The following is a 26203-nucleotide window of genomic DNA, read 5'->3' on the forward strand; positions in this document are numbered from 1 at the left end:
ATACAGTGTCATTTGAGACAATTAATTAAAATTCCAATGGAAGATTAATTGTGACATGGTAGGAACTAAAGTGTTGATAAGTGTTTCCTAGGGGACCCTATAAGCTTTGGCTATATTGCAAGTTCTCTTATCTACTTCATGTAGCTAACATATTCTTGCTTTACATAATCCTCTTTGATTTAGAAGATACTGTTGCACAAACAACATGCTGATTTAGGTCTACACTATCACTGGTATTATCAGGCTGTATTAGCTTGCTACGTTTGCTCTTACTCAGTACATTTATTAGCTAGCTAGCTATTAGCATTAGCGTCTATCAATTAGCGTCTCACAAGATTTAGGGCAACATGAAAACAGAATTGTTGTCATCAACATTGTTGCATGTGCTGCATTGACCATGCAGACTGAACGCAAGTGCCTTGTGGTTGAGAAACATCAAATGCACTCCTTGAGTGACAGGGGGCGTGGCTAGGTCTGTGTGGTTAGTAGAGCGGAGAAAGATGACTCAAGTAGCGAAATAAACTATAAAAATTAACATTACACATGGTGTATCCCATTTAACAAACCAAACATTAAAATACCGTTACAGAAGGTAAAGTAAAAACCCATACCGCCCAGCAATAGTTATTGTTATAACTGAGTTGTACCCTTTTCACACTACTGAACCAAGTTGTACAGTACTGGCCTGGTTACGCATCCACCATACCTGCTGGACAAGTGCTAAAAAAGGCAAACTGAAAAGAAAATAGCAACGACAGCACAATATTCCTTGTTATGAATGTGTTAGTCTCCTTATTCCCTCTCCTTATTATGTTGTGGTATTGTACAGTAGCGGAATATGGAGTTAAATTAGTGACATGTGAGCTCGATTTTTGGCACTTAACTTAACTCTATGGTGGAATGTGGCGGGAACTCACCTCCAAAGTTGCCAGGATAACCTCCATGCCACTGGAGCCCTTGGACACGATCTCCTTCCGTGTCTTCTCTGTAACACAAACAGGCACCTTAGTTACATTACATTTCCCTCCACTATGTTAGCGTTTACAAATAGGCTACTGTAGTACAAATAATCAATCATCATCATCATCATCATGCTGGCCTTTTTACCATGCCATTTCTTAATCAAATATCAGAATTCATGTGAAAGTGAGTAGTAGTGTATAAGCAAAGATAGAAAATAACATTCAGTACCTTCGGTGCATAATTCAGACCCCTTTACTTTTACCACATCTTGTTATGTTACAGCCTTAAAATGACAGCCTTAAAATAGTCCCCCCTCATCAATCTACACACAAGACCCCATAATGTCAAAGCAAGAAAAGGTTTTTAGAAATTTGTGCAAAAATAAATAACTGAAATAGACCCTTTACTCAGTACTTTGTTGAAGCACCTTAGGCAGCGATTACAGCCTCAAGTTCTTGGGTATAATGTTACAAGCTTGGCACTCCTGTATTTGGGGAGTTTCTCCCATTTTTCCCTGCAGATCCTCTCAAGCTCGGTCAGGTCGGATGGGGAGCATCGATGCAGAACTATTTTCATGTCTCTCCAGAGATGTTCGATCAGGTTCAACTCCAAGCTCTGGCTGGTCCACCCAAAGACATTCAGAGACTTGTCCCAAAGCCACTCCTGCATTGTATTGGCTGTGTGCGTAGGGTCATTGTCCTGTTGGAAGGTGAACCTTCGCCCCAGTCTGAGGTCCTCTGTACTTTGCACTGTTCATCTTTCCCTCAATCCTGACTAGTCTCCCAGTCCCGCCGCTGAAAAACATCCCTACAGCATGTTGCTGCCACCGCCATGCTTCACCATAGGGATAGTATTGGCCAGGTGATGAGCGGTGCCTGGTTTCCTCCAGACGTGGCGCTTCGCATTCAGGCCAAAGAGTTTAATCTTGGTTTCATCAGACCAGAGAATCTTGTTTGTCATGGCCTGAGAGTCCTTTAGGTGCCATTTTTTCATGGAATCGCGGCTGATGACATGGATATTTAGCTAGCAGGATATACACTGCACCGGCTAGATAGAACGGTGCACTCCGGTAAGACAAGGGGGGGTGCATATTTGCAAACAGCTTGTGCACGAAATCTAAGGAAGTATCTACATTTTTCTCTTGTGATAAACTGTAGACCACACTATTTACCAATTGAGTTTTCATCCTAACTTTTTGTGGCTGTTTATCTACCACCACAGACGGATGCTGGCGCTAATAAGAAAACCGCTCACCCAGAGGCGGCGCTCCTAGTGGCCGGGGAATTTAAGGCAGGGAAACTTAAATCAGTTTTACCTCATTTCTATCAACATGTTAAATGCGCAACCAGAGGGGAAAAAATCTAGATCACCTGTACTCCACACACAGAGATGTGTACAAAGCTCTCACTCGCCCTCCATTTGTAAATCTGACCACAATTCTATCCTCCTGATTCCTGCTTACAAAAAAAAATTAAAGCATGAAGCACGAGATACTTGTCTATAAAAAAGTGGTCAGATGAAGGAGATGCTAAACTACAGGACTGTTTTGCTATCACAGACTGGAGCATGTTCCAGGATTCTTCAGATTGCATTGAGGAGTACACCACATCAATCACTGGCTTTATCAATAAGTGCATTGAGGACGTCATCCTCACAGTGACTGTACGTACATACCCCAACCAGAAGCCATGGATTACAGGCAGCATTCGCACTGAGCTAAAGGGTAGAGCTGCAGCATTCAAGGTGCGGGACTCTAACCCGGAAGCTTATGAGATATCTTGCTAAGCCCTCCAACAAACCATCAAACAGGAAAAGAGCCAATACAGGGCTAAGATTGAATCGTACTACACCGGCTCCGACGCTCGTCTTATATGACAGGGCTTGCAAACTATTACAGACTACAAAGGGAAGCACAGCTGCGAGCTGCCCAGTGACACAAACCTACCAGACGAGCTAAATCACTTATATGCTCGCTTCGAGGCAAGCAGCACTGAGGCATGCATGAGAGCATCAGCTGTTCCGGACGACTGTGTGATCACGCTCTCAGTAGCTGACGTGAGTAAGACTTTTAAACAGGTGACCTGGCGGTGCCAGATTAACAACCTATCCTTCAACGTGACCGTGACTAAGGAGATGATTGTGGACTACAGGAAAAGGAGGGCCGAGCACGCCCCCATTCTCATCGACGGGGCTGTAGTAGAGCAGGTTGAGAGCTTCAAGTTCCTTGGTGTCCACATCACCAACAAACGAGAATGGTCCAAACACACCAAGACAGTCGTAAAGAGGGCACGACAAAGCCTATTCCCCCTCGGGAAACTAAAAAGATTTGGTATCGGTCCTCAAAAGGTTCTACAGTGCGTACGGCCCAGTACATCACAGGGGCTAAGCTGCCTGCCATCCAGGACCTCTACACCAGGCGGTGTCAGAGGATGGCCAAAACAATTGTCAAAGACCCCACCCACCCCAGTCAAATACATTTCTGTCTACTACCGCATGGCAAGCGGTACTGAAGCGCCAAGTCTAGGACCAAAAGGCTTCTCAACAGCTTTTACCCGCAAGCCATAAGACTCCTGAACAGGTAATCAAATGGCTACCTGGGCTATTTGCATTGTGTGTGTGTGTCCGCAAACCCCTCTTTACACTGCTGCTAATCTCTGTTTACCATATATGCATAGTCACTAACTGCTCATCTCTGTTTACCATATACAGTGGGGCAAAAAAGTATTTAGTCAGCCACCAGTGCCAGTTTTCCCACTTAAAAAGATGAGAGAGGCCTGTAACTTACATCATAGGTACACTTCAACTATGACAGACAAAATGAGAAAAGAAATCCAGAAAATCACATTGTAGGATTTTTAATGAATTTATTTGCAAATTATGGTGGAAAATAAGTATTTGTTTTAGGACCACTATTGTTTTCACTATACATATTACCTCTTGGGGATGTTATTCGAAAACATAATGTTAACTTTCACTGCTATGCGGATGACACACAGCTGTACATTTCAATGAAACATGGTGAAGCCCCAAAATTGCCCTCGCTAGAAGCATGTGTTTCAGACATAAGGAAGTGGATGACTGCTAACTTTCTACTATAAAACTCGGACAAAACAGAGATGCTTGTTCTAGGTCCCAAGAAACAAAGAGATCTTCTGTTGAATCTGACAATTAATCTTAATGGTTGTACAGTCGTCTCAAATAAAACTGTGAAGGACCTCGGCGTTACTCTGGACCCTGATCTCTCTTTTGAAGAACATATCGAGGACAGCTTTTTTCCATCTACGTAATATTGCAAAAATCAGAAACTTTCTGTCCAAAAATGATGCAGAAAAATTAATCCATGCTTTTGTCACTTCTAGGTTAGACTACTGCAATGCTCTACTTTCCGGCTACCCGGATAAAGCACTAAATAAACTTCAGTTAGTGCTAAATACGGCTGCTAGAATCCTGACTAGAACCAAAAAATTGATCATATTATTCCAGTGCTAGCCTCTACACTGGCTTCCTGTCAAAGCAAGGGCTGATTTCAAGGTTTTACTGCTAACCTACAAAGCATTACATGGGCTTGCTCCTACCTATCTCACTGATTTGGTCCTGCCGTACATACCTACACGTACGCTACGGTCACAAGACGCAGGCCTCCTAATTGTCCCTATAATTTCTAAGCAAACAGCTGGAGGCAGGGCTGGAGGCAGGCCCAGGAGTGGGAAGGTGAACGGAAAGGCTCTGGAGCAACGAACCGCCCTTGCTGTCTCTGCCTGGCCAGTTCCCCTCTTTCCACTGGGATTCTCTGCCTCTAACTCTATTACAGGGCCTGAGTCACTGGCTTACTGGGGCTCTTTCATGCCGTCCCTGCAGGGGGTGCGTCACCTGAGTGGGTTGATTCACTGTTGTGGTCATCCTGTCTGGGTTGGCGCCCCCCTTGGGTTGTGCAGTGGCGGAGATCTTTGTGGGCTATACTCAGCCTTGTCTCAGGATGGTAAGTTGGTGGTTGAAGATATCCCTCTAGTGGTGTGGGGGCTGTGCTTTGGCAAAGTGGGTGGGGTTATATCCTTCCTATTTGGCCATGTCCGGGGGTGTCCTCGGATGGGGCCACAGTGTCTCCTGACCCCTCCTGTCTCAGCCTCCAGTATTTATGCTGCAGTAGTTTGTGTCGGGGGGCTAGGGTCAGTTTGTTATATCTGGAGTACTTCTCCTGTCCTATTCGGTGTCCTGTGTGAATCTAAGTGTGCGTTCTCTAATTCTCTCCTTCTTTCTTTCTCTCTCTCGGAGGACCTGAGCCCTAGGACCATGCCCCAGGACTACCTGACATGATGACTCCTTGCTGTCCCCAGTCCACCTGTCCATGCTGCTGCTCCAGTTTCAACTGTTCTGCCTTACTATTATTTGACCATGCTGGTCATTTATGAACATTTAAACATCTTGGCCATGTTCTGTTATAATCTCCACCCGGCACAGCCAGAAGAGGACTGGCCACCCCACATATGCTCTCTCTAATTCTCTCTTTCTTTCTCTCTCTCGGAGGACCTGAGCCCAAAGACCGTGCCCCAGGACGACCTGACATGATGACTCCTTGCTGTCCCCAGTCCACCTGACTGTGCTGCTGCTCCAGTTTCAACTGTTCTGCCTTGTTATTATTCGACCATGCTGGTCATTTATGAACATTTGAACATCTTGGCCATGTTCTGTTATAATCTCCACCCGGCACAGCCAGAAGAGAACTGGCCACCCCACATAGCCTGGTTCCTCTCTAGGTTTCTTCCTCGGTTTTGGCCTTTCTAGGGAGTTTTTCCTAGCCACCGTGCTTCTACACCTGCATTGCTTGCTGTTTGGGGTTTTAGGCTGGGTTTCTGTACAGCACTTTGAGATATCAGCTGATGTACGAAGGGCTATATAAATCAAATTTGATTTGATTTACATACTATCTCAATTTGCCCGACCAACCGGTGCCTGTACATAGCCTCGCTACTGTTATTATTCACTGTCTTTTTACTGTCGTTTTTAAGTTCCTTACTTATCTATTGTTTACCTAATACCTATTTTTTTACTTAAAAATTGCATCACTGTTGGTTAGGGTCTATAAGTAAGCATTTCACTGTAAGGTTTACCTACACCTGTTGTATTCGGCGCACGTGACAAATAAACTTTGATTTGGGCAAACTCCAAGCAGGCTGTCATGTGCCTTTTACTGAGGATTGGCTTCCGTCTGGCCACTCTATCATAAAGGCCTGGTTGGTGGAGTGCTGCAGGGATGGTTGTCCTTCTAGAAGGTTCTCCCATCTCCACAGAGGAACTCTGTCAGAATGACCATCGGGTTCTTGGTCACCTCCCTGACCAAGGCCCTTCTCCCCCGATTGCTCAGTTTGGGCAAGCGGCCAGCTCTAGGAAGAGTCTTGGTGGTTCCAAACTTCTTACATTTAATAATGATGGCAGGGCACTGTGTGCTTGGGGACCTTCAATGCACATTTTTTGGTACCCTTCCCCAGTTCTGTGCCACAATCCTGTCTCTGAGCTCTACGGACAATTCCTTCGACCTCATGGCTTGGTTTTTGCTCTGACAGGCACTGTCAACTGTGGGACCTTATATAGACAGGTTTGTGCCTTTCCAAATCATGTCCAATCAAGTAGTAGAAACATCTCAATGATGATCACTGGAAAAAGGATGCACCGATGCTCGATTTCGAGTCTCATAGCAAAGGGTCCGAATACTTATGTAAATAAGGTATCTTTTTAAACCTGTTTTCGCTTTGTTATTATGGGGTATTGTGTGTAGATTGATGAGGAAAAATATGAATTTAATCCATTTTAGAATAAGGCTGTAACGTAACAAAATAAGCAACATTTTCCTCCCCAATGATGGGTCTGCCTGCCATAGATTCTCTCTGAAACACTAACCACACGGATGGACAAGAAACTCCAGCAACCTTTCCGTGACGGCTCCTCAACAATTTGTAAAAATACTAGAGGTGGTCTCACTCACACACACAAACACACTAAAAACCAACGGAGCAAAAGCTCAAAACACTAACTAAAACTAATTTGTGTGCCCTAATGTATACCCTCTGACCAACAGCACCAACAGAAACCAACAGAAATAACAGAAAGTCCAGGAACGCAAACAAAATAAGGCCTATAAAACTCAGTCAACAGCACCCAGGGCAGCTCATATCCCATCAAATAAAGTCTCACCACCCGGACCAATAAATGGTTGATGGAGCGGACCTTATGAACACCAGGATGAATGGGAATATGGAGATGAAAAGTGTGAAACATCCCCCCTCTGATTTATAGACTCATAAATAAAGCACACGTCACAAATCAGGTTTCAGCAGTGGGGCAGCCAACGAGCTCAAACATGTGCATACACAGACCAGACGTGCACCCACACAGACCCCCTGGTGCATAATTCAACTTCACAAGACCCGGACCAGTCTCTCATCTATGCCCCAGCGCACACACACACACACACACACACACACACACACACACACACACACACACACACACACACACACACACACACACACACACACACACACACACACACTTCAACAGTCAGTGGCTATGCGAAAAAGTGACCTCTAAAAACATTTCTGTCATACTAGACTTTTTAAGCTCTTCGAAAACAAAAACAACAGCTCACAGCTGATCTTGAAAACCAAAACAAGAATGCAAATACCTATCAAAGAAATGCATCAAGTAAAATAAACTTAATGGTTCAAATCAAATGCTACTATTGATGTGATGACGGACATGCCAATGGCTTTACTGTAACAGTCTTGTAATAGGATAGTAAGGAACTATTACGGGCACTACCTATCCAGTATTATGGTATTCATGTTGTGTTATCTGCACAAGAAATAACCAATATAAGGGTTTTATTGGTTATTGAAGTAATCTACAGGATAATAGAATACAGTGGGGTTTACACTGACATATTGGCTGGCAAGGTGAACCGTAAACACTTCAGAAATCCGTTAAACTTTACACAACTTTCTTTTATTAACAGAGTAGTGATTTTATTTTGTGCAAGATTTGCAGATTCTATAGAAACCTTTGTCCCATTGAACAGTAGCCTAGCTGCACAAACTGCTCAAAGCAGTAGCTACAGTAGCTGTGGTAGAACTAATGGTGTTCTGCACTACAGGGGCTGCACAACTGTAGAACTTTCCTTCCTCATACCCCAGTCTCAGTCCCAGTCCCATTCCTTACCTGGGGAGGTGGATCGCTCTGCGGGCTCCACCAAGCGGCTAGGTCTCTCGGTGCATATATATTCCATCTTCCTCAGAGGTAGGATCCCCCCAACCAGCCAGGAGTACACTGACGCTAACCGCCCCCAAGTCTAACCACCAGACCAGGATAGAACACAGCTCTTGGCACCTCCTCCTGCACTCTAAAAGTTTAGACCTAGAAGGCTACTACACTACCCAGCATCCACTCAGCATTCAAGCCCAAACCGACGGACAGGCAGACCAGACTGCGTTCCAGCCATGCAGACAGCACCTCCTATGCAGACAGCGAGCACAATACCCAGGCATGGATAGAAAGGTAAAAAGACAACTGCCTCCAATCTCGCTCTCCCTCCCGATGGATACAGTTCCATATCACAATATTATTTTGGACGATATCACGTCGATACTTTGACTGCAAATTGATTTAGTATTGCTAGGTAGCGTTAGCTAGCGCTAATCGGCAGTACCTGTGCAAAAACACTTATTTTTCATCCTATAGCTTGTTCTCCATCATCTTTTTGAATTAGCAAGCCAACATGTTTTCAGCACTTATTTCCATGACTGATTATGGAAATAAGTGACGCGTCTCTCTGCAGCAGACATATAGAGAGCAATATCTTTGGAACATCAAATTGCAATAAAATGAACCGTATTAAATTGCCAGTGTTTCCACTGCAGTCATTTATCTTTGGTGCTGCACCATGGCAAAATTGTTGCCACCACGCCTATAAAATATGTAACATGAAAAAATATTTATGCTTGAACAGTCCACATTGACTTTGTCGGCAAACAAAACGAGTAACGAATAGAAAAATCAGATTACCCCATAGTAGACTAGTTTAAATCTATAGTATTTACTTAGAACACACAACAACAAGCCGACCTATGCAAGATAAATATTCCTCTCGAGGCGCATTCAAGTTAGGAGTGGCATAGGCAGGGAAACGTGCAGTCAATGCACAACAATTCTTGCAATTACGGGAAAAACAGCAGTTTTAAAACAGCCTTTGATAAAAAAAGAGGGGGATCCCAGCTTTCCATTCCTACTTTCTTATTTCTCAACTCCTAAATATGTACTATTTTAAACCCAGTTTTTGTCAGCAGCTTTGTAAGCATGTTACTGCGCAGCAATTTTCTGTGAGTGCACAGGGGAGAGGGGCTAATGTAACATGGGTCAATTATAGGATATTTCTGGTTAAAAATGCCACCCTACTTCAAAATTACTGTTTTGGAGTGACTTATATTATAATGAGACAGATTACATTTTAAGTTGAGCAAGAGAAGTGGCAACAATGGAAAGTGTTGGGGGAAGAAATGGTGACATTAAGAGGTTTCTGTGAGAAGTACTGGCATGTTACCCTGGGTTGCGAGTTACCCCTACTTAGTCTAACAGGTAGGCCTGCAATATAGACTGTGTTTATGCAAGTTTTTTGGGACATAAAATTAATCAATAGGATGCTAACTAGTCAAAAGATCACATTTGGGATCTAGCTAATTATTTTATTTAACTAGGCAAGCCAGTTAAGAACACACTCTTATTTACAATGATGGCCTACTCCGCCCAACCCGGACAACGCTGGGACAATTGTGCGCCGCCCTATGGGACTCCCAATCACAGCCAGTTGTGATACAGCATGAATTTGCACCAGGGGGTCTTTAGTGAAGCCTCTAGCACTGAGAATCAGAGCCCCCCGAGTGATTAGCCCAATAGGATACATGCAGATAGACAACCCATGCTTCAGCCTATATACACTACATTTTATTTTACCTTTATTTAACTAGGCAAGTCAGTTAAGAACACATTTTTATTTTCAATGACGGCCTAGGAACAGTGGGTTAACTGCCTGTTCAGGGGCAGAACGACAGATTTGTACCTTGTCAGCTCGGGGGTTTGAACCTGCAACCTTCCGGTTACTAGTCCAACGCTCTAACCACTAGGCTGCCCTGCCACCCCTACATGACCAAAGGAGTGTGGGTACGTGCTCGTCGAACATCTCATTCCAAAATCATGGGGCATTAATATGGAGTTGGTCCCCCCTTTGCTGCTATAACAGCCTCCACTAGATGTTGGAACATTGCTGGGGGACTTGCTTCCATTCAACCACAAGAGCATTTGTGAGGTCGGGCACTGATGTTGGGCAATTAGACCTGGCTCGCACAGTCGGCATTCCAATTCATCCCAAAGGTGTTCGATGGGGTTGAGGTTAGGGCTCTGTGCAGACTAGTCAAGTCCTCCCACACCGATCTCGACAAACCATTGTTGTATGGACCTCGCTTTGTGCAAAGGGCATTGTCATGCTGAAACAGGAAAGGGCCTTCCCCAGACTGTTGCCACAAAGTTGGAAGCACAGAATCATCTAGAATGTCATTGTATGCTGTAGCGTTAAGATGTCCCTTCACTGGAACTAAGGGGCCTTGCCCGAACCAGGAAAGCAGGCCCAGACCATTATTCCTCATCCACCAAACTTTAGTTGGCACTATGGATAGGGTGGCAGGCAGCCTAGCGGTTAGAGCGTTGGGACAGTAACTGCAAGATTTCTGGTGCAAATACCCGAACCACCACGGTGAAAAATCTGCCGATGTGCCATTGAGCAAGGAACTTAATCATGATTTGCGCCAGAGGCGCTTTACTACTATGGCCGACCCTGTAAAACAACCAATTTAACTGCACCTATCTGGTGTATGTGACAATGAAACATGTTTGTTATTATATCCATGGTCCAATATGTTAAAATAATTTAAACAAATAATTGTACCAATATGTTTGTTATTGGGCTCATTTCTGTAGGTGGAAATTATATTTTATACATTTATTTCATTAATTTTGGAGTAGAATGTCCTTTTAAAAAGTCCCCAGAACTTTCTTTCAGTACTTCTATATAAATATTATCCTGGTGGAGATTCACGGACCCGCACCAGAACCCCCCCCCCCCCAAAAAAAAACAATTGAGAGGAAACTGGAGGAAATTAATTACATACTATGCTGTTTTTTACTTCAATAATTGTCCATTGTTATATGCTAGTAATTTTTACTCATACAAACTTGTCTTGTGTGACTTAGTTATACATCTGAGCGTACAAATTCATGAGCCATTTGGGTGCGACAACAGTATGTGACCTCCTGTGTCCACAATCGGCAGGAATTTAGCTATGTGGGAATTGCACGGAGGAACAGAGAATGGTGGCGATATCAGCTATCTTGATCTGCACAGATGAGCCAAATTATTTCTTGCAACTCTGTTCCCCAGCCCTGTTTCTGCACATCTGCTAACTGTCACGTAGATAAGAGGATGTACTTTCTATAAAAGGAGAGAGCCAACTTTGTTCGTTGGGCTTTCAACTCTGAACTATTTGAGTGATTGTTGATTGCTCCATTTTTGCAAATCTTATAATAAAGTTGTTTGAAGAATCTACAGTCTCTCTTTAGAATTTCCACAACAAAACAATCTAAATACATAATCATGATAATGTGGTGCCGATATGTATTGCTTTTCTCACAATTCTATATCATATACTGAGGTCCCTGACAATTCTATGCCCTAATGATGACTGTGTGAAACAGGTCTGGATGTCTTCCAAGTGGGGCTGACCGTGTCAGGGTGTGGCCGGAGGCCGAGCCCGAGAAGAGCTGTAGCCTGCAGGAGTCAGGGCCACAGAGATTTATCACTGCAAGAGGGACGTCCCACCAAGAGAGACACGCTCACGTTTCACCACGCGCCGCTGCTCTGATTTCAGCTAGAAACTACAGCTGTGAGACAGCATTCCCTCTCTAGAAGACTATATTTCCATAATAGACACATACAGTATCATGTTTTTTCGAATGAAAACCTATTTGAGCAACAACAACCGAATAGATAATGTGATAGTAGATAAACCTTCAATGAATCCAAAAGTGCTGAAGCGTGACTTCTACTGGCTACATCAGACATGGGAAAGTCTGTGCTGCCCATGTTCAAAGAAACATATCCAAAACAAAAGGTGTAATGGCTGAAAGCTAAGTTTTGCTAAGTGGCTATGAGCTTAGAATGAAGAATTTGATCCAGCCAAGTGACCTCTACATCAGTGGAGGCTGCTAAGGGGAGGACAGCTCAGAACAATGGCTTGAACGGTGTGAATAGAATGGCATCCAACACATGGAAATCATGTGTGATGCATTTGATTCCATTCCACTCCAGCTGTTATCCATGAGCCTGTCCTCTCCAATTAAGGTGCCACCAACATCCTGTGCTGTACAGCTAACTCAACTTGGCACAACAAACCAATCCATGTGTCAATACTGATCTTGAAGTGATCTTCAATCAATGTTTGATGTCCAGTTCTCTTGTTTCCATTTTCAAAGTCTCAACTTTGCTCTAGCGTCACAAACCTAGCACCACCGGTCCACCACTGACCCTTGTCATCGCAACAGATGTCTATATATGGATGTGAGTGTCCACAACACAGCTGTGTCATGCAAGTCTCTGACATTTATATTTCTAGCTATACCATTTATCTCAATAGCAAAAGGCCAATGTGTTTTTTTCCAAACAGTATCACATTGCTGACTAATGAACGAGGTGACGGGATCTCACTACCTCCATCAGCTGTTGACCCAGCAGTCTTCACTCGGAATGACGTGATACACCAGATTAGTTGTCAGGCTTTTCTTTTTTCTGAAGCAGTCGCCCTATTCAGCATAACGGCATGCAAATGTTTGTTATTCACTCAAACCAGGACCTGTGTGTGTGTTCACACACACACACACACACACACACACACACACACACACACACACACACACACACACACACACACACACACACACACACACACACACACACACACACACACACACACACACACACACACACACACACACACACACACACGATGGCCTTCCTCAGTGCAGTCTGTCTGAGAAGATTCACTGAGGGCTGCGCTGGCTGGGTAATTATAAACTGAGTGAAACAGCTTTTCCTCAAATGTCAGATTCTCTGTGACGTAAGAGCCAGCAGGGGGGGAGGAAGGATTAAGAGGAACTCACATTGGTGAGGGAGCTGGGCAGTCCAAGAGGGGTGGAGGGGGTCAGGTATCACTCCCAATGGGGCAGAGAGCTGAGCATTCACTGGGTGGGGGGTCTAGTTACAGAGCTAACCGTCCCTCTGCTAAAATGTTTCCACCACTAAAGACATGCAACATACCATCCTAGGACAACCACCCCAAATATCTACCCACTAACATCCCAACACTCCTTTCACCCTCGTAAATCTCCCCTGACCAACAAACACATACCCTTTGATGTCATCAAACATCTACTTAGCCACCCAAATACCTTTTGACCTATTCACATATCCTATAGGCTGTCACTTGAACAGAGTCCTCATCTACCCTGAGATGCTAAAGACAGGCTACAGGACAGGACAGTAAGTGTGGTCAGCTCTACATTAAAAAAAACAAGATCAGGTAAGAGGAATTACGATGGACCTTGTATTCAACTCCAGAAGACTTCGACTTTGCTGATGACCAGGATGTTTTATCACACACACACCAACAAAACTCACCAACAACTACCCTACAAGAAAAAAAACTGAGATGCAAGTCTGACTGGTTATTAACTGCAAGACAATGGTCATGCCCATCAACACAGCAACAAAAAAAAGAAAGAAAAGACACATGACCTGGAGTTACTTGACAAAGTTTTACATACCTAGGGAGCACCATCTGCCATGACAGTGTACCAGCACTTGGATCAACAAAGAACAAACGACTAGTGATGACTATGTATCGCATTGACAATATCCTTTAAGCGCTAGTTGGCTGTACCTACACCAAAACACTATTTTTCCTAGCTTGTTCTCAATCTTCTTTTAAATAGGGAGCACTTTTATTTCCATGACTGCTCAAAACTTTCTCAAGGCTCTGTCTTGTCCCTCAGCAGCCAACATATGGTGAGCTACATGTTTGGAACATCGAATCGCAATAAAAATCACAGTATCAAATCGCAATACATATCGGCACCTAAGTGTCGTGATAATATTCTATTGTCAGGATGCTGGCAATTCCCAGCCCAACAAACAACCTTCACAAAGTTCAAACTAATTTTAAGATCAAGACAACACAAAACTCAATATCTACCAGAGCGGTTTACTAACAACACTTCTAGGAGCAGGCCTATAAGGTTATTCTAAGTGCTGAAAATGACCAAAAAATATATACACCTTACACACAACTTGTATCCAAAGAATCATGAATAGCATCTGGACTCCAGAAGGAAGGCCCAAGACAACATGGTGGATTACCATAGAGAATGAGCTACAACAACATCAGCACTAGAGTAAAGGTACAGAGGAGAAGATGGCCAAGACAACCTTTGATAATGCTATATGCGCCAGCTGGAATAACAGGGGTGAGTGAGTGAATGTCATGTGTGCATAATACTGTAAGTAATGAGAGTAATACTGTAATGGGGTTGAGCTGAAGGGAAGTGCAGCCATGAGAAGAATACAAATAATGTTGAAGTGTTGTTATGAGCCGTTGTTGGGGGTTGGCGACGCAGGTGAGGTAGAGGTTTGGTGCAGGTGTAATGCAGCCACAAAGGTACAGATGTAGGATCATAATTTGAGCCAGTTTGCTACAGCAGATAAATAATCCTGCAGCAGAAAATGTGAATTATTATTTGGATTATAATTAAATTGACATTTTTGTACATATACATTTTTCATTTGGGAAAATCAAGTCTGAAGCCTCAAATACATTACAACTTTAAAATGTCCTGCATTGAGGAAAGTTATACTACAACAGGGTGATCAAATTAAGATCCTATATCTGTAGCACAAGTGCCTCAGCTTGACTTGTTTGAGAGGTTCCACAAAGACATGCGATACAGGTATGATCAGATATGTCTGTGATACAAATATGATAGGGTGCAGCTATTATCAGGCTGTATTGCCAGCAATCATTCAGTGTGAGCTAGAGATGCTGTGAAATTCCACCAAGTAGACTGGCAAAATGTGTGCAGTTTAATTATATAATTATTTTTTGAACAAGCGTTTATTAGAGGCTAGCGTTTATTTGCAAAAATGTGAAATTATACCCAGCTATTACTAGAAACAGGAACTTGTTGGAGACTCAGCGTTTAATGGAAGTGTAACGGTTTGCTGACTCTAATATAGGATATTATTTCCCATTGGCCTTTATGGCATGGTTTCAGCAACTATATGGTCAGTGAGTAACAGGCTAGCTTGATCAGCTAGGCTCAGTGAGTGTGAAAGGAGTAGTATACAGTAGGCTAGCACTCTTCTCACCTTGAGTCTGTATGAGGTGAAGGATCTTGGCAGTGATCTGCCTGGCGATCTCAGGGTCCACCAGCATGGACTCCCTGTTCAGCTTCTCCAGCTGGCCAAACAACATCAGCACACTGGAGTTACTGGGAACGCTGAGAGAGAGAGAGAGAGAGAGAGAGGTTTAATACTTGACACATAGCCAGACATGATCAGCCCATGCTCTCATAAAGCAAATATTTTCCGTAGTACGCCATAATGAACATGACCCTGCTTTATAGTTATATTAAGCTCATAAGGGGCAGTGAGGTCAAAGGTCACTTTGGAATGACAACAGCCATGCGAGAGAAAATCAAAATGTAGAAATAGACCCAATGTCTCTCATATGACCTTATAAAGACAGAGTGAGAGATACACACAGACAGATAGAGAAAAAAAGAGAGACAAACAAACTCACAGACCAAAATACAGTGAGAGGGAGATGGAGTAAGATACTGCCCAAACAAATCTACCAAAGCAAAAATACACATGCGCATACATATACCTTCATGCATTACTAACACACACACATTAGTTAGGCTAAAGAGAACAGACATCCACACTCAAGAGTCAAACATTCTGCCAAGGCTTTACAAGAGGGTAAACATTATGACTGTTTTCAGAGTTCATAGCTTATCAAAATGTAGCCTAGAAATTGTGCTTTGCCATTGAAATGTTAGGCCTTCTTACTATAGGGAAAAAAGCTCATGATTACAGGTGGAGAATCAAAAATAGGCTAGCTTCTGCCTCAGTGTCTGGCGACGCAAGACTAAGGCTTGACAATAGGCTAGTTATTACAAGGCCCCAAAAAGTGATTGACCCCAAACAGTAATGTTTGACAGAGGAACCCAACACAATAGCTAGGGTCAAGATGGCATCATGACAGGCCCTAGCAGGTTTAATGATCTGTGGTGTTGCGGTCCTAAGACTGACCTTAAATTGTCACAAGACATAGAGCAAACAAGAGTGTAGCATATGAGGGCAGTGTGTGAGAGAGACTAAGAGAATCTGGCAGAAACACTTGGGTTCACACACACACATATCACACAGAAAGAACCTGCCGCATGTGTTCAAGACTGGTTACTCACCCTTTCTCAGTAATCATTTTGTGCTTATTCATTTTTTCTCACACGTCAACATTTCACATCAACTGCAAGTAAAGAAACGCAAGGATCAGCAATGCAATTCAGTTGTCATTCCCGGTCCGGACTTGTGTGTTCACCCCTGGAAATCACAGTCTATCCTTTCTATTCTCTCTCGCTGTCCTGTGGCAAGATGAGATCAGCAACATAGAGAGATGACCATGAATGAACAACCCATATCGGTATATGCAATGTAACAAAATAGGGCCAGTTTTGCTCTAACCAGCTCAACCTGTTTAACCAAAACAAAAGGGTGTCCAGTAGAGTTAAATGGCTCCAGTGTCAGGAAACAAAACAGCCCTGACTATGTAATTAAGACACTTAATCAGCGCAAAAGCATGACAAGCCAACAGGAGAAATACACTAGTAAAGAGATAGAAGACAAGAGTGTAGACGTGTGAAGATACAGTACTTGACCGGTGTCATTAATGAGTTATTACCATTCATTATGTCATTGATGATTTTAATAAGTGTGTAGCCTATCACATGCACTATTCCTGGATATGAAATTGGAGGCCATCATTTTATTACAAGGCTGTATGTAACTAGTGGGACTACATGTACAGCCGATGCAGTGCATGCTTGTTGCAGTTAGCCCAGCTATCTAGCTAGCTAACTTGACCCAACTGATGTAGCTAGAAGGGCCTAATCAAATTGAACAGCGTAATCTGGCCAGGCTGCCCATCTGTCAAGTGTGTTGCAGATCTTCATTGACAACAACAGAACTAGAATTAGCACAACGGCGAAATCAGTTAGACAGCTAACTAGCAGTGACTGACTGGTTTACGAGATAACTGGCTGGCGAGCTAAGGACTTCACAGCCCACATTGCACCTGCCTAGTCAGTGTCCATTCAATTTGCTAGCTGACGTTAACGTAGCGAGATAATTTAACATTCCTGCTAATTTGGCTACCTAGCTAGACATACATTTGTAAACAATGACATGTACTAGCCATGCAAAATACTTCAAACAAATACATTTTTCGAACCTATATTGAAAGGAATTGTTGTCCCATTAGGGCGAGCCAATCCATAGACGTATTTGTGTTGCCTGAAAAGCCCCGACGTTATGATACAAACCCCCTACTCAGTTGGAGAATTAGGGTCCGGACCTTGATTTGGCTTGTAGAAACGAGGGATATCAGCCCTTGACGAGAATATGAAAAATCAAACATCTAACAGTAATATGCACCGCACGGTCATGTTGTCAACAAGGCATCATGATGCATTGTTCAGAAACATACATATATTTTCCATAAAATATATATATGTTCGAATCACCGACCCGTGTGAAAACACAGAATCCTTACCAGAGAGAAATAGGAAAATCGAGAAGTTTTACTCGTTTAAAATCTGTCCACGAAAATAAAACAACGAAGTGAGGAAATGTTGTATGGAGGTTAATTATAGTGTCGAATTTGGTTGAAAAAAAATGGAATAGCTAATTTGCTACATCAGGCTTATTTGATCGAATATTAATTTCGTATTGTTACAATGCACTGATATAAGTGGACGTGTCATTTCGGGGGGGACGACGACTTTATATCAGGTTGTGCCTGTTGTAGAGATAGATTATTGATCATGGATATAATCTGATTTAGCATGTACTTAGCCAATTTATTATTATTATTTTACCTTGGGAAGTCAAGTAAGAACTAATTCAAATTCGTATTTACAATACCGCCAAACCCGGACGATGGTGGGCCAATTGTGCTGAGCTCTATGGGACTCCCGATCATGGTCGGATGTGATATAGCCTGGATTCGAACTGGGGACTGTAGTGACGCCTCTTGCACTGAAATGCAGTGCCTCTAAGATTGCTGCTGCCACTTGGTAGCCCATTTTAAAGTAGTCAACTGTGTGGGGATTCCAATAAATTGGAAACAATTAGACAATGAAGACGAATGGACTCCTTTAAATGGATAAAGGTTCAATAAAAAAATAAATAAAGGCACTGCCCATGCTGTCACAGACGCATAGCTTCTATCTTCTACGCATAGCTGTCTATATCTATGACCTGTTGTTCCATACACATCTGTCCTCTCATTGGCTAAAATGGTCCCACCTGATCTCGCCTCCTTCCATATTTTAGGACATGTATTTCCATCTTTAGAGCGGTCACTTGACAATATAGTACACAATATTTGACGCTATTCATCCACGTGCTTAATTAATCTACATCACTTTTGTTTTGAGCCGACTTCGCGTCGGCTAAAACGTATCACCTGGCTCGAACGCAGTTCCAAAACGAATGCAATCAATGCTAACCCGCTTCTCCCGGGGCGGTAAACATAACTCCCTCAATGTCAAGAAGATCTGCCAGGAGGAGTGAACAAGGCGAGAAAGCAACTTTTGTTTTTAGACGCGACACGATATTATGACTAGCAGCTCTGATGCTGCGTTCGTGGGATAGTTGGAACTAGGAAACTCTGACATTTCCAACTTGTATAACTGCAACCAAAATGTATGAACATGTTAAATTATTATTTGACGTGAGGTCATATTCAGGCCCTGATTGGTCAATAAGCTTATTTTACACGTCAAATCGTGTTATTTGACGTGTATCTTTTTTGACACGCAAAGACCCAGACGGCGTTCCAAAAGGAGCAGCGATGATGCTGCGTTCAAATGCTAGTTGAATTGAATAAACTGACATTTCCGACTTGCTGATTCGTTGAACACGGGACTTGTATAACTACAACCAGTTAGCAAGTGTTGATAAAAGGATATGTAGAAGGGTGAGCCGGTTAAGGATCAATTCAGACAAGGTGGTAAAATTTGTACGACAAGCGACAGTTTATTCAGCGTGAGAATATCTGGTACACGTAAATACGGGCTCATTCATTTGGCTCACAAGGAACCAGCAGGAAGAAGCCCCGATAACAGATTGCAAGCATGTTATGTACAGTACAGAAAGTAGGTTGTTATGTACAGTACAGAAAGTAGGTTGAGTCTGGAAGTCACGGTCTTTTGGTTGGCCACAGTTGAGGTGTTGTCTTCTTGGATTGGTCCTGTTGAGCCGTCCGTCGTTCCTCCGGGTCTCGTCGGGCTGTTCTCAGTCACACAAAGTTTGGCTAGGAAGGAGATTGTGTGTGTGTGCTTGTGTCTGCAAGTCAAGGCTGTGTCTCTTCCTCCCAATGTGTGGGTGTATGTCTTATCTGTGTGTCCTCGGCAGTTATGTGTGTACTGTATGTGCGTCGTCCCTGTCTTCTGGGGTCAGTGTGTAAGAGCGTATGCGTCCCTGTCCTCAAGAGTCCGTGTGTAATGTGTGTGCGTCCCTATCTTCAGGGGAGTTGTGGCCTGTATGGGGCCCAACCTGTTTTACTATGAAAATACGTTGTCCCAGCTATAGTAGTGTAATGTCACCTACATAAGAATTAGCAGTCCTCTACACAAGTCGTACATTTTAGAGTTTCCTAATTCCGACTAGTATGTGAACACGGCACGAATGAAAGCTGGTCAAAAAACGCGGATCAAACATCACATACACCATTAACTAAATAGGGTGTAAAAACCCCATACGGGCCTGAAATTATCACCCAAAGCGAACCGCCAAACAACCGACCAGCTTGTTTACAGTTGTACTAAGGTCGGACAGCATGGAGCCGGCTCGAGATATGGCTCGGAAAACGTACGATGAGAAATGCAATGTACACCGAATTGTCCCATTATCCCAACTGTTAAACTGAGAGGATTGAACAACTGCAAGAAATAGTAGTTCAATCCTCTCGGTGTAAGAGTTGGGATAATGAGACAATTTAGAGTACAACGCATATATGCCATATCTGTCATCTCTGGATTGAGGTATGTTTTTGGACTATATCTCGAAGTGGCTACGAGTGGCTAATTCTAATCTTTTGCCTCATTTCAGTTTGTGACAAACCGCTGTGAAATATATTTTCAATTACCAAAATATTGTATTTTCAGCTGTTTGAGTCTGGTGTAAAAAAAAAAAGCAGCTTTAATATTTAGAGGAATGCTGTCTGACCCTGCAGCTGTAAGTAAGCAGGTCGGATCTGCTGGCTATTGCGATAGCTAGCTATGCTGTGGGACTTCCATGTCCAAAGGTGCAACGTAATACCATCCTATTTGTGCTTTTTCCCAGGCTCGGATGACTGCTAGGCAAAGGTATTGAACAGGAATATGTGGTGGTGGTGTGGTTGAGAGGAGGGATGCTAGTGGTAGAAAACTATTATAATCCTTGTCAGATATTGGACCTGGAGGTGCTGGAGAGGGTGGAGTGCCAGGTTAGAAGTAAGGTAATTGGTAATTGAGTTGCACCCCTTCTGAAAAAACCTACACTCGATCCCTCCGATGTCATCAACTACAGACCAGTATCCCTTCTTTCTTTTCTCTCCAAAACTCTTGAACGTGCCGTCCTTGGCCAGCTCTCCCGCTATCTCTCTCAGAATGACCTTCTTGATCCAAATCAGTCAGGTTTCAAGACTAGTCATTCAACTGAGACTGCTCTTCTCTGTATCACGGAGGCGCTCCGCACTGCTAAAGCTAACTCTCTCTCCTCTGCTCTCATCCTTCTAGACCTATCGGCTGCCTTCGATACTGTGAACCATCAGATCCTCCTCTCCACCCTCTCCGAGTTGGGCATCTCCGGCGCGGCCCACGCTTGGATTGCGTCCTACCTGACAGGTCGCTCCTACCAGGTGGCGTGGCGAGAATCTGTCTCCTCACCACGCGCTCTCACCACTGGTGTCCCCCAGGGCTCTGTTCTAGGCCCTCTCCTATTCTCGCTATACACAAAGTCACTTGGCTCTGTCATAACCTCACATGGTCTCTCCTATCATTGCTATGCAGACGACACACAATTAATCTTCTCCTTTCCCCTTCTGATGACCAGGTGGCGAATCGCATCTCTGCATGTCTGGCAGACATATCAGTGTGGATGACGGATCACCACCTCAAGCTGAACCTCGGCAAGACGGAGCTGCTCTTCCTCCCGGGAAGGACTGCCCGTTCCATGATCTCGCCATCACGGTTGACAACTCCATTGTGTCCTCCTCCCAGAGCGCTAAGAACCTTGGCGTGATCCTGGACAACACCCTGTCGTTCTCAACTAACATCAAGGCGGTGGCCCGTTCCTGTAGGTTCATGCTCTACAACATCCGCAGAGTACGACCCTGCCTCACAAAGGAAGCGGCGCAGGTCCTAATCCAGGCATTTGTCATCTCCCGTCTGGATTACTGCAACTCGCTGTTGGCTGGGCTCCCTGCCTGTGCCATTAAACCCCTACAACTCATCCAGAACGCCGCAGCCAGTCTGGTGTTCAACCTTCCCAAGTTCTCTCACGTCACCCCGCTCCTCCGCTCTCTCCACTGGCTTCCAGTTGAAGCTCGCATCCGCTACAAGACCATGGTGCTTGCCTACGGAGCTGTGAGGGGAACGGCACCTCAGTACCTCCAGGCTCTGATCAGGCCCTACACCCAAACAAGGGCACTGCGTTCATCCACCTCTGGCCTGCTCGCCTCCCTACCACTGAGGAAGTACAGTTCCCGCTCAGCCCAGTCAAAACTGTTCGCTGCTCTGGCCCCCAATGGTGGAACAAACTCCCCACGACGCCAGGACAGCGGAGTCAATCACCACCTTCCGGAGACACCTGAAAACCCACCTCTTTAAGGAATACCTAGGATAGGATAAAGTAATCCTTCTCCCCCCCCCCTAAAAGATTTAGATGCACTATTGTAAAGTGGCTGTTCCACTGGATGTCATAAGGTGAATGCACCAATTTGTAAGTCGCTCTGGATAAGAGCGTCTGCTAAATGACTTAAATGTAATGTAAATGTAAATGTAATGTGGTGAGGGGATTTTAATGCCCACAATATGCTCTTGGGATGGATGGTTGGAAATTACCAAGTGATGGAAAACCTGATAGAAATGAAAGATCTGGTGTGCCTGAATTATGGCTGAGGGACCAGGATTTATGTAGCCACAGGAAGAGTCTGCCTTAGACCGCACTCTGGTATCTAGTGTGATGGCAGGAATCTGTATGGGAGGAGTCGACAGTAGGGAGTGATCATTACCCCATAGCATGCACAGTAGGCCAGAGGGAGGGGGAGGTGTCAGTGGATGGCAGGTGGGTGTTGGAAGGGAAAAGTTGGATCAATTTCAGGAACTGAGTGAGCAGGTGATGGCTCGTGTGGATATGAGAGGGGATGTGGATAGTATGAATAACTGGGTGAGAACAGCGTTAGTGGGGGCAGCTACTGAGGCTATACCTAAGAGATCAGGGAGGAGGAAAGCAGTCCCATAGTGGACGGATGAGTGTGGGGCAATGGTGAGGAGTAGGAACAGGGCATTTAGAGTACTGAAAATAACGCATAACTTCCAACATCTGATTCAGTATAAATAGGCCCAGGCCCAGGTGAGGAGAACTATCTGTTAGGCAAAGAGGTAATGTTAGCGTTGGTTCGGTGTTGAATGCACCACTAACCATGGCAGAGGTGAAAGGGGCAATATGTAATGCTGGATTAACTTCACCTGGGAAAGACGATGTGTACTCGGTTATGTTGGCCCATTTTAGTCACTGGATAATGTATTGGTGTTGTACAACAGAGTCTGGGAGTAGGGGAAACTACCAGGTAGTTGGAAGGAGGCAGTAGTTGTACCAATCCGGAAGCCAGAAAAAGACCCAACAAGGCCAACAAACTATCAGCCAAAAGCTTTAACATCGCAAGGACAGTTGAAGTCTGTGTTTTGCATACACTTAGGTTAGAGTCATTAAAACTTGTTTTTCAACCACTCCACAAATGTCTTCTTAACAAACTATAGTTTTGGCAAGTCAGTTAGGACATCTACTTTGTGCATGTCACCATTCATTTTTCCAACAATTGCTTACAGACAGATAATTTCACTTATAATTTACTGTATCGCAATTCCAGTGGGTCAGAAGCTTACATACACCAAATTGAATGTGCCTTTAAACGGCTTGGAAAATTCCAGAAAACGATGTCATGGCTTTAGAAGCTTCTGATAGGCTAATTGACGTAATTTAAGTCAATTGGAGGTGTACCTGTGGATCGATTTCAAGGCCTACTTTCAAACTCAGTGTCTCTTTGCTTGACATCATGGGAAAATCAGAAGAAATCAGCCAAGACCTCAGAAAACAAATAGAGACCTCCACAAGTCTGGTTCATCCTTGGGAGCAATTTCCAAACGCCTGAAGGTACTACGTTCATCTGTGCAAACAATAGTACGCAAGTATAAACACTATTGGACCACACAGCCATCATACCGCTCAGGAAGGAGATGCGCTCTGTCTCCTAGAGATAAATGTACTGTGGTGTGAAAAGTGCAAATCAATCCCAGAACAACAGCAAAGGACCTTGTAAAGATGCTGGAGGAAACGGGTACAAAAGTATCTATATCCACAGTAAAACTAGTTCTATATTGACATAACCTGAAAGGTCGCTCAGCAAGGAAGAAGCCACTGCTCCAAAGCCGGCATAAAAAGCCAGACTACGGTTTGCAACTGCACACGGGGACAAAGATTGAACTTTTTGGAGAAATGTCCTCTGGTCTGATTAAACAAAAATAGAACTTTTTGGCCATAATGACCATCATTATGTTTGGAGGAAAAAGGGGGATGCTTGCAAGCCGAAGAACACCATCCCAACCGTGAAGCACGAGGGTGGCAGCATCATGTTGTGGGGTATATATATATTTGCTGCAGGAGGGACAGGTGCACTTCACAAAATAGATGGCACCAACTTATTGTGAGAAGCTTGTGGAAGGCTACCCAAAATGTTTGACCCATGTTAAACAATTTAAAGGCAATACATTCAATTAGTATTTGGTAGCATGTAAACTTCTTACCCACTGGGAATGTGATGAAAGAAATAAAGGCTGAAATAAATATTCTCTCTAATATTATTCTGACATTTCACATTATTAAAATAAGGTGGTCATCCTAACTGACCTAAAACAGGGCATTTTTACTAGGATTAAATGTCAGGAATTGTGAACACTGAGTTTAAATGTATTTGGCTAAGGTGTATGTAAACTTCCGACTTTAACTCAATGTAAGATTATGTAACGTATGATTACGGAGAGGCTAACTTACTTCCTGGAAAGCAGGGGGCTAGTCTTGCCACATCAGAGTGGCTTTAGGGGAACTATGGACCCAGTGCTCTGTTTAGAAGCAGAGCTGTCTTTTTTGATGTGGAGAAGGCATATGATATGATGTGGAAGGAGGGTTTTTTAATTAAGCTTGATATTATTGGGGTAGGAAAAGGATTTCCTGTTTGGAAGGTCTATCCAGCTGAGGGTGGGGAAGTCTATCAGGCCTGGTGGATAATGGTACACCACAGGGGAACATGATTAGTTGTTCTCTGTTCTCAATCCTCCTACTGGGCAGCAGGTAGCCTAGTGGTTAGAGCGTCGAGCTCGTAACCGAAAGGTTGCTGGATTAAATCCCTGAGTTGATGAGGTAAAAATCTGTCGTTCTGCCCCTGAACAAGGCAGTTAACCCACTATTCCCCAGTATGCCATCATTGTAAATAAGAAATTGTTCTTAACAGACTTTCCTAGTTGAACAAAAAAATGTGTCATACATAGTCAGGAAGCTACATGAAGCAATTGATGAGGTAGAGTGGTGGGCATTAATGTGGAGATTCAGGTTCCCTGTAGAGAAAACTCATACAGTGTTCTTTACCAGGAGGAAGGTGGGAGATGAGGTTATATGGGAAAAACTTGGAGTATACCCAGGTTCCTTGAGGTATACTTTGACACTAGACTAACCTGAGCACAACACATTGAGAAGGTGTAAGAAGGTGCTAAATGTGATGGTTGTCTGACAGGGAAGGAGTGGTGGGTTGGGTGTTCCTCATTGATTCAAACTGTAATAGACTATGGCAGTATAGCGTATGGTTCGGCAGCCCGGACCTCATTGGAAAGGCTAGATGTCATACAGGAGCAAGGATTCAGAACATGTAGTGGGGCGTTTCGGACGTCAGTGGCTGCACTACAGGTGGAGATGGGGGATATGCCATTGCAGATTAGGAGACAGTAGCAGGCAATGAATTATTGGGTCAACCTACAAGGACATGGGGTGTCTCGTCCTGCGAACAGGATTTTACAGGCATGCTGGGAACATGAGCAAAGACAGAACACAAGCTTTGGGTGGGTAATACCCAGGCGAAGGGGGTGGGACTGTATGGAAGGGAGTTTAGTCCAATGGTAGCTATTCCTGTAAATCCACCATGGTTACCCCCGCTTCCAGTAGTTGATTTAGAAATGTTGGAGAGACTACAGAAAGATAGAGAGGGTGTTGATCTATCTGATTTGTTTAAGATACACAGTATGCATACGTATCAGGATTTTGTTGCCATTTACACAGATGATTCAAAAGATCCAAGGACAGGACGTACTGGGTCAGCATTTGTAGTGCAGGAATGTGGGGTGGAAGTCAGGAAATGTATAACTGATCATCTAGCTGTATACATGGCAGAGCTGATGACCATACTGTTGGCCTTGCAGTGAGTGGAGGAAGTCAAGCCAGACAGAGTAGTTATTTGCTCTGATTCATGTGCAGTGTTAGTCTCCAGTCCAGCTCACG

The 26203-nt window shown here is 43.9% G+C and overlaps 1 protein-coding gene across 7 annotated transcripts in view; it reads right to left on the bottom strand.

Moving 5' to 3' along the window:
- The window catches only part of agtpbp1 (ATP/GTP binding carboxypeptidase 1), a 58762-nt gene extending 39763 nt beyond the window's left edge, over positions 1-18999 (bottom strand). For 2 of the 7 annotated variants that reach the window (XM_035785011.2, XM_035785009.2), the window contains exons 1-5: positions 17946-18160; positions 17625-17782; positions 16582-16643; positions 15479-15609; positions 918-985 (exon numbers count right to left, since the gene is read on the bottom strand). In XM_035785011.2, coding sequence (XP_035640904.1) covers positions 918-985; positions 15479-15609; positions 16582-16613 — 231 coding nt within the window. In that variant the 5' untranslated portion in view covers positions 16614-16643; positions 17625-17782; positions 17946-18160. Of the gene's footprint in view, positions 1-917; positions 986-8175; positions 8517-15478; positions 15610-16581; positions 16644-17624; positions 17783-17945; positions 18161-18270; positions 18459-18700; positions 18807-18860 lie in introns of those variants that run through there. The other 5 variants (XM_052461271.1, XM_052461272.1, XM_052461269.1 and 2 more) reach the window with 5 other exon arrangements.
- Between the last annotated feature and the right edge of the window lie 7204 nt (positions 19000-26203).

This window comes from Oncorhynchus keta, chromosome 14, assembly GCF_023373465.1.
Source record: "Oncorhynchus keta strain PuntledgeMale-10-30-2019 chromosome 14, Oket_V2, whole genome shotgun sequence".
Taxonomy (NCBI): domain Eukaryota; kingdom Metazoa; phylum Chordata; class Actinopteri; order Salmoniformes; family Salmonidae; genus Oncorhynchus; species Oncorhynchus keta.